The sequence below is a fragment of the Numida meleagris genome, chromosome 1, assembly GCF_002078875.1.
Source record: "Numida meleagris isolate 19003 breed g44 Domestic line chromosome 1, NumMel1.0, whole genome shotgun sequence".
In the NCBI taxonomy this organism is placed as follows: domain Eukaryota; kingdom Metazoa; phylum Chordata; class Aves; order Galliformes; family Numididae; genus Numida; species Numida meleagris.
The window spans coordinates 35,720,115-35,738,235 of NC_034409.1; the positions used below are offsets into that span (position 1 = coordinate 35,720,115).

Genomic DNA, 18,121 nt, shown 5'->3' on the forward strand with positions numbered 1-18,121 from the left:
CCCTCCGCTGCGCCGTGAGTCAGCGCCGCCGCGCCGCCCCGCCACCCCGCGGTAACTCGGCAGCGCCGCGCCGGGTCATGCTCGGACATGTCGCGCCGCGGCGGCCGTAGCCAAGCCCCGACTTGCCTCCTGGCAGCGCTATATAAAGGCGGCCCAGCTGTCCCGAGCCCGGCCCGGAGCACGGCGGTGTGCGGGCGGCGTTCCGGGGGCTGCGTGACGCGAGGTGACGTGACGCCTGTTCTCCCCTCAGCAGCCGGCAAATGTGCAATACCGAGATGTCTTCCCTGACGGACGGCTCTGCTGTCAGCGCCTCGGAGCAGGAGGCTCTGGTGAGTGTTCGCGGGCGGGCGGTGCTTCGTGTGCAGCGGTGCGGGGAGACGGGCGCCTCTCGCTCCCGACGTTGTGAGAGCAGAACGGAGCCGAACAGCCCGGGGCTGGGGGCCGAGGGGCGGCCGGGCGCTGTTTCCCGGAGCCCTCTGGCGGGCAGGCTGTTTGCTTGTGAGGATTGGGCGAGCCCCCTTGGGACTTTATGAGAATTTCGCGGTGAAGCGGTTCAAAACGGTTAATAAGCTCTGGAAGATGGGTGTCGTGCAGGGTGTGGGGAAGCCATCGCGGCACAGCTGAGCGATTTAAATTTGACGTTTTCACTTTGAGTTACGCTGGTCTATGTAAGGAAGTGTTAATCAGAGCCCGCAGCGGTGCTGAATTGCCGCAGGCTTTGCGCTCCCGGGCGGGGAGCGCCGTGCCCCCCACCTGGGGGGCTTCTCTCCTCTGCTTTCCTGGGAGGTTAAAGCTTAACACGTGGCCCGAGAGCGGAACTTCAGGATATCCAAATAATAGAACAGCAGACTGTATAAAGTGGTTTTTTTTTTTGTTTTTCTTGTTATTATTTCAAAAGTAATAGTGTGATGCTGTACATCACACGGCGAGGAGCACGCAGGTGTTGGGGAGGGAGGGGCCGGGGGTAGAATGATCTCCGCTCACGGCTCTTGAGATGGATCCAGAGATGTTTGCATTCCCAGGCGTTCTTTCCTTGCCCCATAAGTTAGCGTGCGCTTCCTCTGTGAAGCTGCCGTGTCCTGCGTGCTCCAAGGAGCTGAAGCTTTTAGAAGAGAAGTGAGTAGACATGCAGTGTCGTGCACATACTTTTCTGTGTGATTCTTGCAACCGATCTCTTGCTAACGCACTAATGCTTGATGTTCATCGTAGCAAATATTTGAAATGGAATATAGGGAAACTTCCCTTCTTCCTTTAAAGATTTATTCCTTGTCTTGTATTTTATTCGAGGAATGTTTTAGGATAACTAAAATTAGCCTGGTTCTGGAATTGTTATGCTGTTGTTCAAGTGGCAGTGTTGTTATTGCCCAGAGAACCCTCCAGCAGTTGTCATGCAGGCACCTCGCTTGCAGTTGTGGTGCTCCTGTAGTGTGTTCTCATCCCCTGTATTTTGTTGGCACAGCTGTTTGCAGGACAGTGCAGTGAATAGGATCAGGGCCAGAGGGGAAAAAGGGAGTGGGGGAAGAGTCACTTGGGAGTGTTTTCTCCCTCTGCCTCAGGAGTTGTTCACAGATTGGCTGTGGAGAGAAGTGCTGGCCCAGCATGTGGGAGGGCATTGCGGGTGTAGGAGTGACTGAAATACAATGGGAAGGACAAGGTCTGCCTGTCCCAAGTGATGAGAGTCAGGGACAGAGCTGGCTGCCAAGGGTGAAACCACAGTCTCATGCAATGTCAGAGGAGCACAGTCTTGACTTTGTCTCTTGCACTCTGTACCTGATGGTCATAAAGGTCTTAAGTTTTACTTTGCAAAGCCAAAAACTTGCATTTGGGTAGGTTATCGTGTAGCTGTGTGTCTTTTATATCAGGTTAACGTAGAAGGAGGAAACCAATCTGTGTATATATGTAGAGCTATTCCGTGAATAATTGCTGCAGGCTGTTCTTCATCTTCGTCCCCACACAGGTTAAACCAAAGCCACTGCTGCTGAAGCTGTTGAAGTTAGCTGGTGCAGAAAAAGACACTTTTACTATGAAGGAGGTGAGAAGTTTTAATTAATACAGGTGAATTGTAGTAAATACGAGGAGATTGTTTTTCTGGTTTGGGTGATGGGGAGACAGTAAGGTTCACAAATGGTGCTGAGACAAGGTATTGGAGTTTTCTTGCTCACTTGGTAGGTAGCGTTTAGCAAGTTTCTCAACATCTACAAAGGCTTCTGCCTGTCCCTAGAACAGCAGAGTTCTTAGGGAATGATAGGTGAAAATTGCAGCTCTAGGGGAGTTTTATGCGCTTGGTGTGAGAGGAGCAAATCACAATTTAATGTGTTTTCTTGTATTTGAACTTCAAAGAGCAAAACCTCTATATGCAATAATGCCTGTGGTTTATTTTACAGGTAATATTCTATCTTGGACAATATATTATGTCTAAACAATTGTATGATGAAAAAGAGCAACATATTGTGCACTGTGCAAATGATCTTCTTGGGGATTTATTTGGAGTAACAAGCTTTTCAGTAAAAGAACACAGGTAAAATGGAATTCTTTTCTGAGAATCTGGTTGTGAAATAATGGAGAACACAATTTGTGCGGCGTTGTATTAATGCTTTATAGTTTGAAAAATGGTAAGCTCTCCTTCATAATTATTTGTCACCTGATGTAGTATTTTTCTCTGAACTAACCTTTGTGTCCATAATCAAGAAATCCCAAACGTTCCACACATTTGCAAGAGTTGCAGTAGCCTCAGACCATCCCAAGGTGAAAGAAATTCTCTTCTGTAACGTAACAGCTGCAAAGGGATTGCAGAAACATTAAGACCAGACTCCTGGTTTGATTTATGTAAGAAGCAACGTAGGTTTTAGAGGTTTTAGAGTTTAATAGCAGAGAACAGTAGTATGTAATCACGGTGTGTCCTAGCCATTAATCATGCCTTGCTACAGTATTTTAACATTGCTTTCGAGTAAATTGCTTGTCTTGCAAGACTCTGTACGGATTGTCAGAAGTCCCGTCCAAAAAGAGTAATTCTGAATCAGTGCTAGAGCTAGAAATAAATGCTGATTTGTTAGGAGCTCTTTGTCAAAGGGATTGTGACTTTTCTGTTCTCCGCATTTAGAAGCTAATTGTCTCTTGACTCCACTGAGATGGATAAAATCTCTTCCTTTTCCTTTGAGTGAAACAATGCTGAAAATGTTTCAGCACTTCAGAATAACTGTTTTCTACATTTGTCATAGGAATTGCCCTGCTTTTTTGGGGCAATCTTCAGTTAACACGGTTGAAAAAATAAAACATCTTTCCAGCAAAGTGTGGAATGTATGTATGAACTCTAAAGTAGCTAACGTGCAACATCTTTCTTTATCCCCATCTAAGGAGAATATATTCCATGATTTCCAGAAATCTGATAGCAATCAACCAACAAGGTAAGCTAGTTTGGGAGAGCCTTCTGTTTTGGGAAATGGTAGAAGAGAAAATGTAGCTCATGTTGATGCCTCTTTTGTGTGGCGATCAGATAGCATCTGCCTCTCCGTAGTTAGCTTTTGGGCCTTATGCAGAAGTGTGTGGAACGATGGCAGGTGATGGTGGATTAGAGCAAACAGTATTTCTTTGGGGCGGGGAAAGGTATGAACTGCGTTTGGATAATTTTGTGGGATTTAAACCAACTGAAGCACAAACAGGACTTGATTGAAAAGCTGCTTGCATTTCTTATGGCTGGAACTTTGTGTTGTTGGAGGCTTTAATTCCAAGAATGAGCGTTGTGAGCTTATGCCAACAATGAAGTCAGAGCAAATGCTTTCTGTTCCGTTAGTGTTCTGTTTTCATTTGCAGAACGGACTGACGTATTTAGAACTGAACTAGAAGATAACGCTGTCAATGCTGAGTCCTCTGTTTAAAAAAACAAACAAACAAAAAAAACCCTTAACAAATAAGTAACTTTTCTGCACCATAAAATACTAAATCACTTTAGCTGTAATTTCTGGCTAATATAATAAGTGTAGCAGAGTTTAAGTAGTGGAAGCTGTTTTGTAATTTCTAAATCCATATTACAGCGTTCATTGGTTTTAATTTTTTCTAAAAGTGCACATTCAGCTGCTGGAGATGCCTTTTTAAGGGCTGCCATTATTAATTCTTATTGTTATGGTAGCAAACTTAAATTTAGATTTTTTTTTTTCTTTGAAGATAATTGATTAATTCATGGTCTGCCTGGTAGTAAAGATACATAATTAACAGCAGTCTGTTTTTCTTCTATTTAATGTCATTTAATTCAGCGTTCATGTAAGATGATAGCTGGTAAAATATACTTCGTAGAAATGTAAAAATATTTTGTACGTATATTCTTTCACCTGCAGAGTCACAGCTAAGGTACAGTGTTCATTCATGGGAATTAATAACAAAATTCAGTGCTACTTCACTGCTTTGTTTTCAGATTCTGCGCTTGCTGACCCACCTGAGGATGATGCCAAATTTCAGCTTGACAAAGAAAATGTTCTAAAGGTGATGTTTAATATTTTGTGTTCTGAGATATAAATTCTGTTTCATTTCTATATTGTCAGTTGTTTGGATGCAGTTGAAGTAATTCTAGTCCTTACCTACCTCATATTCATGCGTGGGCTTATTCTGTATTTCTGTTAATCAGGAATCCATGCAAGAGTTAGAAGAGAAGCAGACTTCATCAAACGTGACTTCCCAGCCAACGACATCATCCAGGAGGAGAACGCACAGTGAATCTGGTAAGTGCAGATTCGTGATGCAGAGCTTTCAGTGTCATGACCGCTTAGAGCAAACAAACAAGAACATCTTGTTGCCTTAATGGCCTTGAGAGATGCTAGCAAACACTGTGTTTCTCTGCTTATCTGAGCTGGAGCATTCAGTCTGGAAGAAATACGCAATTCCTCGCATTGCTCCAGTGTCATGTTATGGTTTGGGTTACTAGAAGTGTTAGTGAGGTAGTGGAGTAATTTGTGTCGTGGATCTATCCAAATTATTCACATCAGCAGGACTTAATCAGTTGTGCTGTCTTCACGATGAGAACACTTCTGTTTCTGCTGATGCAGTCAAATGCATTTCAGGTCCTTCTGTGGATAGCCACAACACTTAACATTTTCTTTGCTCTAAAAGCGATTCTCATTGGATTTCAGTTGATAATGCAGTTGGATATATTTAGGTACCTGACCAGTCCTTAAGCACTTCCTAAGAGTCTGGCCACTTAAGTGTTGTGTTTGTCTCTGGTTCCTCTTTATTGTGGTTAATTAATAATCACTGCTAAATACGTCTGCAAACTATGGAGTGTTTCTTCTGATAGTTAGTAAATAACAAGTTGGTCAGCAAAAACTTGTGTAACTTGAAATTGCTCGATGGAGGTGTTCTGTGCAGTTCCACTTACGTACCGTTCCTTCAGATCCCTTACACAGCTTTGTTTCATCGCTTACTTTTGTTGCATCGTGACTTGACGCTTGAACTTACTGGGCAGTGATAACCTTCTGTCATTGCATAGATTTACTTTTTTTCTTCTTTTGCTTGGGAACGTTTTAAAGTTCCTCAATTTTTGTTTAGTGTTTCTTGTTTCTCGTGTGTGTTCAGCATAGACTTCTATATTATTAGTCAGTCCAAGAACTGTGCTGCTTTGCTAAGCGGTTTGCACTAAATTAAAAGAACGTTTTAATGTTGCAACAAAATCTGATGAAGGGATGGAAAGTCACAGTTAATCATCATAACCTGTAATATTTAGGCACGACCCAGAGCACGTAAGGTCCTGTGTTGTGCTTACTTATTGTAGGTTTGATTATTAACTCTTGTCTTTGCATCCATTTATTAGTTTGTTACAACCTTAAAAGTTCTTTTAATATAGTGTTTTTATATACACTTTTTTTCTAATTTATAGGAAATCTTCCTTTTAAACCACTCTTATTGTTAAATTGTGATGGTAGCGGCTCCTTTGGAGCCGCTTACATAGTGTATAGAAAACTTGTGGTGGTACAGTATCAGTACAGCATGGAGCCATGACAACTAAATGAGGACAACGATGGAGAGGAGCAACCCTTGGGCCTGGGGGCACCAAATTTGGTGGGGCTCTCAGGGCGGAAAAAGAAAAGGGGCTGAGCCAAGAAGCACCAAGGGAAAGTAAGAGAAGTCTCAAAGTATGTACAAGTGTTTTGTTCTCTTTTCTTTTACGATGAAAAATTCAAGACTTGGACACTTGTGGATTTTTGGTGTGTTTCACAGGGCCAGGCTGAAGCTGGGCAATAGAGGGGGTGTGCAGAGGGCGCCTGTAGGGGACAGCAGGTGCTTACTGAGGTCTGCTGAGCCAAGTTGTCAGTCCTCTTGGGGAATTTTCACTCCACTGCACATACATACTGACTTTGTAATGCCTTTTTAAGAATTTTTTTTCTTATAAATCATTCTAAAAGTCAGTGGAGCTGAATTTTGACTTAGCTGCCCCATAAGTGCTGTCTCCCTACTGCTTATGCTGCTGTAGGTTGTTGTATCGGACCATGATGTATGTAAAAAAGCATTGCTTTTTGGCTTTCGGACTAAGCATATTTAATAAGCATAGCTTAAAGTAGTATTTTCATGCTTCAGTTTTTACGTAGTATGTAGATTTTCTTGTTCACGTGTTGTCCAACTCATTTACATAATGACGTATTAGAAAAATTCAGAGTAAATACAATTGCATATAGTGCTGATATTAACTGTTAAATTTCTTGCGGTGTCTGAAACTTGATCCTGAATCTTGCCTCGCACGAGGTCCTCTTCACGCATTTGATCTGGGAGCTAGTTACTCATCTCCCTCCAAATTCTGGACGGGCTTGTAAGCTCCCTGAAGGCCTCTTTATGTCCTCTGACCGTAGAGGGGGTTAGCGCAATTTAAATCCTAACTGTTTTCCTTAAAGTCAATAGAGGCTTATTGTGAGTGTCCTGTGTGAAGTGGGGTAAAAATGCTTCCAAATCTGCAATTATTTTATTTCTTGCATGAGGAGGCTGCCCTTTAAAAGCTACACTGATGGGACAAGTAGGGAAAGCCAGCCCATGAATTGCTGGTTTCAGGAACGTTTCACCTTTCTCAGTGTTACAGTATTGTCTTAAGCTTATTTCTGGTGTCTTTACTTAATTCTGGATAATTTTATTTTTCTTGAATTTCTACTTAAGTAAATTGTAATTTAAGCTACTGTATAAATAAATAAATAAACTGTACATTGCATAGATGTTTTGGAGTAATAAAAATTCTTGAATGTGCCCAGAAGAAAATTCTTCAGATGATCTGCATAGTGACAGAAGAAAACGTCATAAGTCAGACAGCATCTCGTTGACCTTTGATGAAAGTCTCTCGTGGTGTGTAGTCAGTGGGCTGTGCCATGAAAGAAGCAACAGCAGTGATTCCACAGATTCTGTTTCCATTCCGGTAAGTCAAAATAGATACTTTTTTGTGACACAGTTTGCAGATAGCACAAGTGCAAATATCCATCCTAAAGCGTTGGTTTTGTAATTAATTTGTCATCTGGGAACTGAGTTTGAGGAAAGAGAAGTCGGGCGGTGGGGGATGCGTGGGTGTGGGCCAGGATCTTTCATAGATTTGTTGACGAGACTGAAGTGAACACTTTAAATACCAACTCAGACTATTCCTAAAAAACAGACAAATTCTTCCTGTTTGGCACAGTATTGAAAAAATGTCAGATATCTTTTATTTTAAAATACGTATTTCTTAGAATGATGAAAGAAGAAAAGTAGTCGCTAACAGTCTGTATTTTGTAATAGCTGTAGGCCTCTGGTAATTCCAGTACAGCTTTGCTACTGAAGATCTAAGCTGGCAGTATTCCTAGTCATATGCTGTACTCTGCATTGACTGAGCTCATACTGTATGCTCATGCTTTCTCTATTTTGTTGATGAAGAGCAGAGAATTTGATGACACGTGCCAAAAGACAGCATCTTCTTGCATGTGTTCTTACACTTTTTAGGAGAGCCTTTGTGAAATAATAGCAGCAGTTACCAAGGTGGCTGTAGGTTGACTGCTGCCTCTATTCCAGAGCTAACCAAAAGCTTTCAGATCTGGCTTTGTTTTGGAGACAAACGGATTACAGCTGGCTAAGTGCGATTCAGTCTAACAGCAGCTGTTCTCATTTCTTCGATAGCTGCTGTATTGTTTGATTTTTCATCTACTGTTAAGATGAGGAATGGTTATGGATAAGGACTAGTGAGGTTGAACGTGTGTTTTCTTTCTTTTCATTCAGGATCTTGATGCCAGTTCACTAAGTGAAAACTCTGATTGGTTTGACCACGGTTCTGTTTCAGACCAGTTTAGTGTAGAGTTTGAAGTTGAATCTATTTATTCAGAAGACTACAGCCATAATGAAGAAGGACAGGAGCTCACAGATGAAGATGATGAGGTACTTTTTTTGTTTTAAAGCTGGGGGAAGGAAATTACATGACCGCTAAATGCTGGAATTCCAACAGGAAACAACAGTAATCCTTCTGGTGTGCTACATGACAAATTGCATCTAGACATTTGATTCTGGCCCACTAGTTGGAGATGATAGCTGTCTGTGTGGTTGAGACTGTTCTTACATAACTAATTGTAGAGGCATTCATTTGGAACACCTGTTGAGCTTTTGACAACACAAAAGTGTTTGTGAATGTGATTGTGAATGGAAACTTTCCTAGTAACAGTTTGGGAAGGGGTATTTCTAAGTCACTTGCTTCAGTGAATACGCGTTACATAGAGGCATGCTTAAATACAGTTTCAGAAATTTTCATTAGAAGGGTTGAAGACAGCACTATAGATATTGCCATCATTTTTGAGAGAGCTAGATATCTGGACTATCAAGAGAGAAGCAGGAAAATATTTTTTTTCTGTGTTAGTTTTCTGTTACTTAAGGGCTAAATTGACTCACGGCAAGATCAGGTAAGTACCGAAGGCCGAATCAGACAGGGGCATATGTGATCATGATTCCTGGGAGGGGAGGAATCGGACTGGCTGTAGTGATTTGCAGTGAGTTAGAGTGCTGCGGTGAGATAAGACTGGTTTGCTTTGGGGGAAGAAAGGACTGAGGTGTTCCCTTGCCCCCAAGAGCAGTATTAACCATTACAGGATGGTGGTGGTTGGAAGGAGCCTCTATAGGTCACCCTGTCCAATCCTCCTGATCAAGCGGGGCCATCTAGAGCTGTTTGCCCAGACAGCTTTTGAAGACCTCCAAGCAGAAGACTCCATAGCCTTTCTGGGCAGCCAGTGTCTGTGTTCAGTCACCTCCTGTGCTCCAGTTAGTGCACATTACTGGGCACACAAAAAAAAAAATAAATTGGTTTAGTCATCTTTGTGTTCTTCCTTGAGATATTTTTACACATTAACGAGTCTGTCCCTACCCCGGGCTGCAGCCCCAGCTCCCTGTCTCTCTTGTACTGGGAGTTCTGTATCCACTCTGGGCTCCAGGTGCAGCCTCGTCAGCTTTGAGTAGAACCTCTTCTGTAGAAGTGGTTCCTTCTGTCTGGATACTCTACATTTTTCTTCATAATGTATTCCAGATGTGAAAGATTCTTCCTCCATCTCTAGACTAGTCATCAAATTTTGTGGAGTTACTTTTTTAATAAAGAGAGAGTGCATGCATCATTTTTTGGTATTGCATTTTATTAAAAGTTAGTCTATCAGAAACCAGATTTTTCACTTGAATACCAAATGTCAGTTACATCAATGCTTTTATGTTTTTAATTTGAATAGGTGTATCAGCTGACTATTTATCAAGATGAAGATAGTGATTCTGATTCATTCAATGAAGATCCAGAGATTTCTCTAGCCGTGAGTAAAATTTTGACTGGCAAAGCATTTGGGTGCACTTGACAGTAGGTTGAGGCACGTCGATGAATCCGAAACATGGATCTGGTGGTCTCTAGATTGGGGGACTTTCCTGTCCCTGTCAAACACAGGGCTAGCCACCACCTAAAAACATAGCAGTGCTTAGGTATGGAAGAATGCCTGTACTCTGTTTTTAGGGATTAGAGTTAGTCTCTTACGCTTTTGATGTCGCTGATGCTATTCGGAGCTCAAATCAGAAAGCATTTCAGGTGTTCCAAATAAGTAGTTTTTTAATTTTTTCCATCTCTGTGCATTAATTCTAAGGAGGGTATTTGTCCTTACAAGCAAAGCGTGTTTTCAGTGAGATGGTGGCTTATTTTTGGAATGGTGTGGAGTAAGCTCTGAGGTGCAGTGATGCAACTCTTCTCAAATGGCTGATGTTTGGTGCCCTGTGAGTGACGCTCGGCTGTGTCAGAGTGCCCTCATCTGGCCGCTCTGTAGACCAGCAGCTCAGCATCCCAGGGTCAGTGTGCCTTCAGTCTCCAATTTCCAGTTGAGCTCGTTGCTGAAACCGGTGGGAATAGCGACCATTTTGCCAGAAAGAATTTTCTTAAATTTTGGCTTAGAAATAGTAAGCCTTATTGTTACGCTTCTATTTCACAAATCTACTGTAAGAAGTAAGAAAAATAGAAAGTCATATAAAAATGAGGCTATCTTAATCCAGGACCATAAAAGGGAGTTAGACACTGAGTCGAATTCTTACATAAAATTGTTGATAGCTCAAAATCGCTATTGTTTTGGCAGTAATGAATTTCTTGTGATCTCTAAATACTTCAGTTGTGAGCATTCCAAGTAGCTTAAGCTGTTTCAACCTTTAATTTACTAAAGGATTATTGGAAGTGCCCAGAATGTAGTGAAATGAATCCTCCGCTTCCACGACATTGCCACAGATGTTGGGCCCTCCGCGAGGACTGGCTTCCTAAAGAGAAGAGTGATAAACTGGTGAAGAGCAAATTAGAAGACTCTTTCCACCTGGAGTCTGAGGAAGGTTTTGATGTTCCTGACTGTAAGAAGGTGAAAACGAATGAAGATAAAGAACCGGCTGTGGAGGAGAATGAGGATAAAGCAGCACAGATATCTGAGTCCCAGGAAAGTGAAGATTATTCTCAGCCTTCGACATCTAGTAGCGTGTTTTGCAGTAGTCAGGAGGACTTCAAGGAACCCGAGAAGAAAGAAATGAAAGATAGAGAGGAAAGTATGGAGTCCAGTCTGCCTGTTAGCAGCATAGAGCCCTGTGTCATATGCCAGAGCAGGCCGAAAAATGGCTGCATAGTACATGGCAAAACGGGACATCTCATGTCGTGTTTTACATGTGCAAGAAAACTGAAGAAGAGGAACAAACCCTGCCCAGTGTGCAGGCAGCCCATACAAATGATTGTACTAACTTATTTTGGCTAGGGCAATGGAAAGCAACAAAAGGAACTCATAAACAGGTACAGCAAAGAAGAGTAGGAGTAAGAAATTATTTTTATATGCTTATTGCAGATTAATATTTTGAGTGTCTTTACATTTGGTATGAAAAGTCATTGCTGAAGCAAATGCACTGGAATTTTTAAGTTTTGCCTGATATTTACTAGTTAATTTAACACTGAACATTTTAAATGCCTTTCAATAGAAGAAACCAATTCCTGTTGGTCAGCGTTTGACTTTCCAGCTGTTTTACTGTACATAAAAGTCAATGACGTTTCAATTACGGTATCGACTACAAGTATTGCAAGCCCCAGTTCAGTGATGATCAGAGGAGGGACATTTTGAAGAGTTCATTTAAAGTCAGCTTAGAAGAAAGAAGATTCTCTACATTCCACTGTCTGTTGCCTAGTGAAAGCACCAGGCAGAATCAGAACCATCTAAGTCAGTAAAAGAACAGAATAGAGCCTTGTTTCCCTCACTCCCCAAAAATAAATCCCTTCAAGAGGGAAATCTTTTGGATGCTTGTTGGGAAACCAGGGAAGCTGTAGTAAAAAGTAACTGTACTTTGTTAGAATGTACTTTGTAAAGTTCAGGGCTGTATGAATACGCTGTGAGAAGTCACTGACCAGTCTTACAGTTGCCTCTTAAATATCCTGAGAAAGGGACTTTTAAAACATGGTATGGATGTAGTGGTCTGTACCGGCCTCGTTATTTTAGCAGTGTGTGAAAGATGTGAACAGGAAAGATAAACTTAATTAAAGTTAAGTGACTAATGACTAAAGAAGAACTTAACTAAAAAGCAAGGCAAATCACCAGTAATAGGGGATGTTTATAGGTTGTTTTCTTTTCCTGCACTTGCATCAAAATAGTAAGGGAAAAAAAGTCCACCTCCACTTGCAGAGAGAAAGAAGCTCTGTACTTCTTTTTTGCCCAGTTTTTTCAGTTCAGCAGCCTTTCTGGCTTCTGCCGTTCTCTTTTTTTTCTTTTCTGTATCGCACAAATTTTGAAAACCTGCTGCAAAGTTCTGGCCAGATAAGACTTTTGTCTCGGTTGGATCCATCCGTCCTTCTTTTAGCTCTTATGTCCTCACTGTACTTCCTCAAAACCTTTGTGAAATGTGTTGGTTTCTTTATTAAGAAGTATGCTAATTGACTTAGGTCTGTGATGCATTCAAAGGAGGTAGCGTGAATATATTTTTGTAAGCTAAAGTGTCTAAAGACGTAGTTGGATTTCTCGTCTGACCTGCTCTTCAGACAGAGTTCCTGCACTGGTGGGTTCTGTTTCTTCTTTTGGATGACCAGACTGCAAGAAGGGGATTTAGGTGTTCTCAGCTCATGAATTTGACAGATAGTCACTGTTCAGCCGTCCAGCGGGAGCCAACAAATAGTTTTAGAGTCAGGAGAGCTCCAAGAATGGAGATGTAATCTAAATGCAGAAGATGTGCTGTGTTTTACCATCCCACAGCCCTTGGAGATGTGGCTTCCTTACCCTGGCAGCACCAGTACGAAACTGTTTGTGCCTCTGCGCTGGCACAAAGGCCTGCGTTGTTTAAATTACTTCCACCTCAGAGCTGAAATATTTATTCTGGTATAGATGCCTGGAAAGCAGGACTGGAAATGCCAGGAATACAGGAAAGTACCTACTAGTTTTCCTAGGTACTTCCTTGTGTAAACTAAAAAACGTGCAGTAGAAACTTGGTAAACACTTGACTGCAAAGAAATCCCCACCTGAGTCAGTGATGTTTGTTCGTACAGTTGACCTAATTGTTGAAAGCTTCTACTAAAAGCTACTGATACCTCTGAAGCTTCACCGTTGTTCATTTTAACTAAACAAAACAGAAAACTCAGTTGTACATTTCTTCAAAGAAAGAATTGCTTTACGTGCAAATTTCTTGTTCCTTGCAATTTTTCTAAGGGCAGCAGTCAGCTGGAAGCTGCTGAAGGTGCTGCAGGCCTTCGTGCTGGCCTTTGGTAATCCTTCGGCCTGCGCTAGAGGAGTCCTTTGGGTGGCATTTAAGTTCTTCAGCTAGCAGTGCTTCTCATTGGTGGTTACCTGCCTCTGTTAGCACTGCTTCCTCTTCATTTCTCTTCATTTGTATTTGATCAGTTGAAGCATGGGGAAGCTCAAAGGGACTGTTTGACTGCTGCTGCATATCAGAACTGATCAGCGGTCCTATTGGCCTGCAGCGTGCAGTTGGCAGGGGATTGTAAACTTGTGTAGTTGGGAGAAGCACTGATAAAATGGGGAGTGTACTTAGGAGACACTGTGATGGATGAATATTTGTTGACTTCTTCAGTTTGATACCTTCTCTGCAGTCATTGTGGTTGCTGTGTAACCCCAGCGGTGGGGAGCAGCTGTTGTTAACCCAGTTCCTGCTGGGACAAATTGCGCTGTCCTGCTCTGGGCGTTCTTTTCCAGCTCCCTTGGGTGATCTCCATATTGAAGAAGGAGGAAAAAAAAAAATCAGCTCTTAAAAATGCATGAACAGTCACAGCAATGATCTTGCTGTTTGCAAGTACTCAGCTTTGGGCTTTTCCTTCAGAAATAGTTTCACTTCCTATTAAAGCTTTCTGCATTGGCAAAAGGTAAAACAGGAGCGTACAGCACAACTGACTTTTCCCTGTATGATCTGAAGTCTTACTTCCTTAGCACATGCTCTTTTGTAGAGAACAGCCCTGGAAACACCCTCCGTTCCATAGAGTACCGAGGAGATGAGTAATTTTGGGGCCTGCATCCTTGGCCATACTACTCTGTCAGTGAATTTTTTATTTTGAATGATGTTTTCTGGCTTAATTTTATTTTTAGCGGCCAGTGGGGTTTTTTGTTTGTTCGTTCTTGTCTTCTGCTTCCTTTTAAAAAGAGTGCCTTACAAATAAGGGTGTGGAGTGATGGGGTATTGGCATCTGTCTCATTTCCTGTCAGAGCAGCTGGTAGGGATGTGTGCAGGGCAGACCAAGACCCGGCTGAGAGCAGCGTTTGGCCCAAAGTGCTGGAACCTTGGGGTTTGTCACCATGTGCTCACCCCACGCTGCGCTCTGTAGTGCTGACTATGAGCTGCTGACTGCTCTCTTCCTTGTGGCAGACAGATAACCACAGCCCATCCTCCGTAGTGGTGCAAAAGTTGGGAACGTTGTGGCATCAAAGTGGATTCTTGATCTTACTTGGTGAGCTCTTTCAGATCGTTATTTCATATTGTACACATTTTAATGATTAATTTATTGCAGTTTGTAAATATTCTTGTGCTTATAGTTAGTGTTGTGAGCTTTAATTTATTGAATTGGTCTGCTGGTGCATGTACAGATAAACACGTGTGCTTAGTAAGTCACGGCTACAAGAGGAGTATTCAAGAAATTGTAGCATTAAAACAGAGATGCAGGCTATGTTCAGGTGAAGGGATGGAAGACGTATGCCTTTGTTTTCATTTGTCCTTCCCTTAAAGCCGTCTCGGTGTTGAAGCCATAAAACACTCACCGAGTAGAGGCAGAAGCTGATGAGATGTGAGCACAGGGAAACTGTTTTGGTGGTGGTTTCTATTGGGATGCTTTTGCGTCTCCCACTGCAGCCACACGCTGCTCTGTTGTGCTGTGAACATCGGAGGGCAGTGTCTGGAAGATGGGACACGACAACGGGAGGCGCTGGGTGGTGAGTTCCCTCACATTTGGGAAGGTAACCAAGGGAGCTGAGGGAACCAACAGAACTGAGAAGGCTGCAGTTCCAGCAACTGTGTGCGCTTCAGGTAGGCAGTAGTTGAATACAACCGCTGCAAGAACTCACAGTTGTTTTTTTTATAGAGTGCAAGAAAACCACTTTTGGATTAAATGCTTTTTTTCCCTTTAGCCAGGAGCGCCAAGTATGAAGTGAAATACTCGAGACAGCTGCCAAAGCTGCTTTGGTTCAGCATCTGACACTCAGATAATGCTGGGGCTGGTGAATGTTAAATTAACTGAGAACCTTTAATGCTATATCTTCAGCTCCGTTTCTGCAAAAGTCCGTTGCCTTCATCTGTTAGAAACTTGTGGGAGTGAAGCAGGTAGCTGGGTTGCTGGTGGTATCGAGTGTTCATGCTGCAAAGTTTGGTTTTGTGGAGCAGCTCCTAGGAAGCGTTGTGTGGTGGTGGCACTGAGCTGTGCTGTCTGTGCCACGCTGAGGCTCTGGCTGCAGCTTCAGTGAGGAGGCTGGTTTACAAAGGGTAAATCTGCTACAGAATGTAACTGATGAGGTGTTGCGTTTATTTCCAACAGCCTGGTACAGTTTTATCACTGAGTTCTAATTCCTTTGTGTTTCTTTAAATGTCACTCTCTGAAAATTCAGTATGGATGTGAAACCACACAGAGGACTTACGGCTCGTTTTTCCCCTACAAGACCAACGTGAGGTCAAAAAGCAATTCCTCATTCTCAGAGAAAGCACCAACAAGAATAATTTTCAGAAAACCATGTTCTTACAGGAGGGAGAGTAGAACATTATTAGAAGCATAATAAAACAATAAAATGAAGTGAATAAACAAATCAGTATTGGGTTGAAACATTCTTTCTTTCCCATCTTAACCTTAAGCTGCTGTTGTGTTTATCCCAGGCAGAGGAGACGCTTTGCTGTGCAATGCAGCATAAAAGAAGGGGAGTTACTGCTGTGGTACGTGCCAGCGGAAAAGTATACTTGCTTACCACAGGTGCACTGAAAAAGAGAATGTGTTTCTGTTGTATGTATTGTACGTGCAAAAGTTGTTGATACTTCAAGAAGCGTTGTCTCCTCCTCTTCAGTACGTGTTGCTTTAAAGCAGCAGCCTGAAGAACCAACAGGCGGTTTTTGGTTTTGAGCTAAATGAATGGCATAACACCTAAAATATCAAATGTTTCCCACAGCAGAGTCTTACTTTGTTGTCTGACAGTGCGGAGCTGGAGTCATTATTAAATAGACAGTTGAGTGTGAGATGACATAACTATGCAATTCTGCCACTTCTAGAGCGCTGCCCCCATCTTCAGTGACTGACTGGGCGTGCTACTGGCTGAGCATTGCGTGCACTGATGCGTTCAGTAAGATACAGCTCTCCGCTCACATTGCACAGAGTATAGTTCCATTTATGAGAAGAATTTCCTACATGTACTACATTTGTGTTTGGGTTTCAAGTTTTCCCTTTTCTGAGGAAACTAAACATGGTATCTGTTTAAAAGCTTTAAATAAAGATGTGTTTATATCCTCCTCCATGCTTTTTTCATGGCTGTGATTTGATTTTTTTTTGAAGTGCTATGTGATTTTCATGCCTATTTTTAATTTTGTAACAGCAGTGCAGGTTCCTGGGGCGGGTAGTGGACAGGCTCCTCCTGCATCACGTGCTTTGGGGAGTGGTAAACTTCAGGGCTCTCCTGTTCCTTGTGCTGTATGTGACAGAATCAGAACCAAGGCTTCACCCTGTTACTGTGCTCTGACTGGTGAACACTGCAGCTTTTAAAAGTGGGGGAGAAAAGCAGACAATCCAAGAGGTAGGGCAAACAGAGGCACTGACAAACTGCTGTCTTACATACACCCGTGTCGTTCTGAGTCCGCATTGTGGTTTCAGTAGCAATGTGCATTTACACTTTGGCACAGAAGCCACGGCCCTGCTGCAGTGTCTTAGTGGGAGAGAGAGGAGTGCAGGTTACTAACAGTGGTGCACTTACAATGCTGTACTTGCATCAACGGCCAGCTGTGTTCCCACATATCTGAATGCCTGTACAGGAAAACACAGGTGTCTCCAAACATGATCTCTTCTGGCTACTTGAATTGTTTAAGAAAAGGGCAAATAAAAGTTAAAAAAAAAAAAAATTGTTCTTCAATTGTAGAAGACTACTTCTATATATTTTTCAGAGACTTAAGAACTATTGAAAACAGTGTTCCTCTGAGGTCTGCCTGGTGGCACAGGCTAGCACTGAGCCTCCAGCACCACAGCCCTCTGGCATGTACCTCCCACTACTTACTCCCAGCATCCCTCCTTAGAACGTGTGTTACTGATGTCATTTCAGTCCAGATCAGTCTCATTTGTCTAGACAGGAAAGAGCATAGTTAAAAATGTCATTCTTCATTTGTAGCAATGGCTTTATTATGAGAAATTAGGATGGAACTAATTGCTTCCATGCGTGTGGGCACACGAACTGTTGGTCCAGCAAAGCACCACTGGGAAACGTTTGCAGCACAATCCCAAACTTTTTTTGAACTCTGGCAAGTTCTTTAAAGTGCGTCTGCAACACTGCAGCAAGCACCTACAGTGATCATCTCCATAGGCTGTGTGGTATTTCTTTGAAGTAAAAATATTCTTGTAGAAAAGTGACAGTCTAATTAAAGTCTAACATTTGATTGTCGAGGCAGTATTTTACAAAATGCAATAAACGCGACTATAAACCAAATTCTCAGCTTTACAAAAACGTTCTCTTACACACAATCTTTGTTTCAGAAGCCATATTTGTGCGGGAGGGTTATGCCATGCCGTGTAATTCCTGACTTCATTTGAAAATTGAAATTGTAACAATGACTAAAACCAAGATATGTAGTGTTGGTTTTACTGCAGCTGAAGAACGTTCGAGCTCCTGGTACAGGGGAGTTCTCGGGCACGAAGCCAGTCTTGGTTTGACAGAGACCTCTGGAAACGAGAAGTCTTGTTTCAGAGCGCTGAAGTTAGCGGTGTTGTCGCGGATGTCCACCGTCTTCAGCATCGACTTAAATCCTGGTACCGTGGCCTGGGAACGAGCACGAAAGATTTCTTATTTGGTTTTAAACACAGAGTTCAGCTGTGAAACTTGTTTACATTTTCAGTGTATAGGAAAAATGTTCTAAATGTAAGTTGAGCTACAGCAAGAGGAAACGACAAAAGCTGAGCTGGGAACAGTAACAAACACTTCCCCCCCTCCACACCCCC

At 42.4% G+C, this 18,121-nt stretch overlaps 2 protein-coding genes across 3 annotated transcripts in view; one reads left to right on the forward strand and one right to left on the reverse strand.

The window, feature by feature from the left end:
* Positions 119-16,436, forward strand: MDM2 (MDM2 proto-oncogene). Of its 2 annotated transcripts, none has more exons than XM_021385127.1 (10): positions 119-329; positions 1,958-2,032; positions 2,385-2,518; positions 3,355-3,404; positions 4,409-4,476; positions 4,619-4,712; positions 7,221-7,381; positions 8,209-8,364; positions 9,690-9,767; positions 10,653-16,436. In XM_021385127.1, the coding sequence occupies exons 1-10, from the start codon at positions 261-263 to the stop codon at positions 11,220-11,222; spliced, it is 1,455 nt and encodes a 484-aa protein (XP_021240802.1). In that variant the 5' UTR covers positions 119-260; the 3' UTR covers positions 11,223-16,436. The 2 variants fall into 2 exon arrangements, with proteins under 2 accessions (XP_021240802.1, XP_021240803.1); XM_021385128.1 differs by having other exon boundaries at positions 7,224-7,381.
* Positions 16,713-18,121, reverse strand: part of CPM (carboxypeptidase M) — a 34,325-nt gene continuing 32,916 nt past the window's right edge. Inside the window, exon 9 of the mRNA XM_021385130.1 lies at positions 16,713-17,942. Within this exon, the coding sequence (XP_021240805.1) occupies positions 17,709-17,942 (234 nt within the window). The 3' untranslated portion in view covers positions 16,713-17,708. The remainder of the gene's footprint in view (positions 17,943-18,121) is intronic.

What these genes read in the sequence shown, in the direction of transcription:
- MDM2 (XM_021385127.1), top strand. Translation starts at nt 261, where the DNA reads ATGTGCAATACCGAGATGTCTTCCCTGACGGACGGCTCTGCTGTCAGC. An exon ending in TTTTCAGTAAAAGAACACAG is followed by an intron (nt 2,519 to 3,354) that starts GTAAAATGGAAT and finishes TCCCCATCTAAG; the next exon opens with GAGAATATATTCCATGATTT. An exon ending in TCACAGATGAAGATGATGAG is followed by an intron (nt 8,365 to 9,689) that starts GTACTTTTTTTG and finishes TAATTTGAATAG; the next exon opens with GTGTATCAGCTGACTATTTA.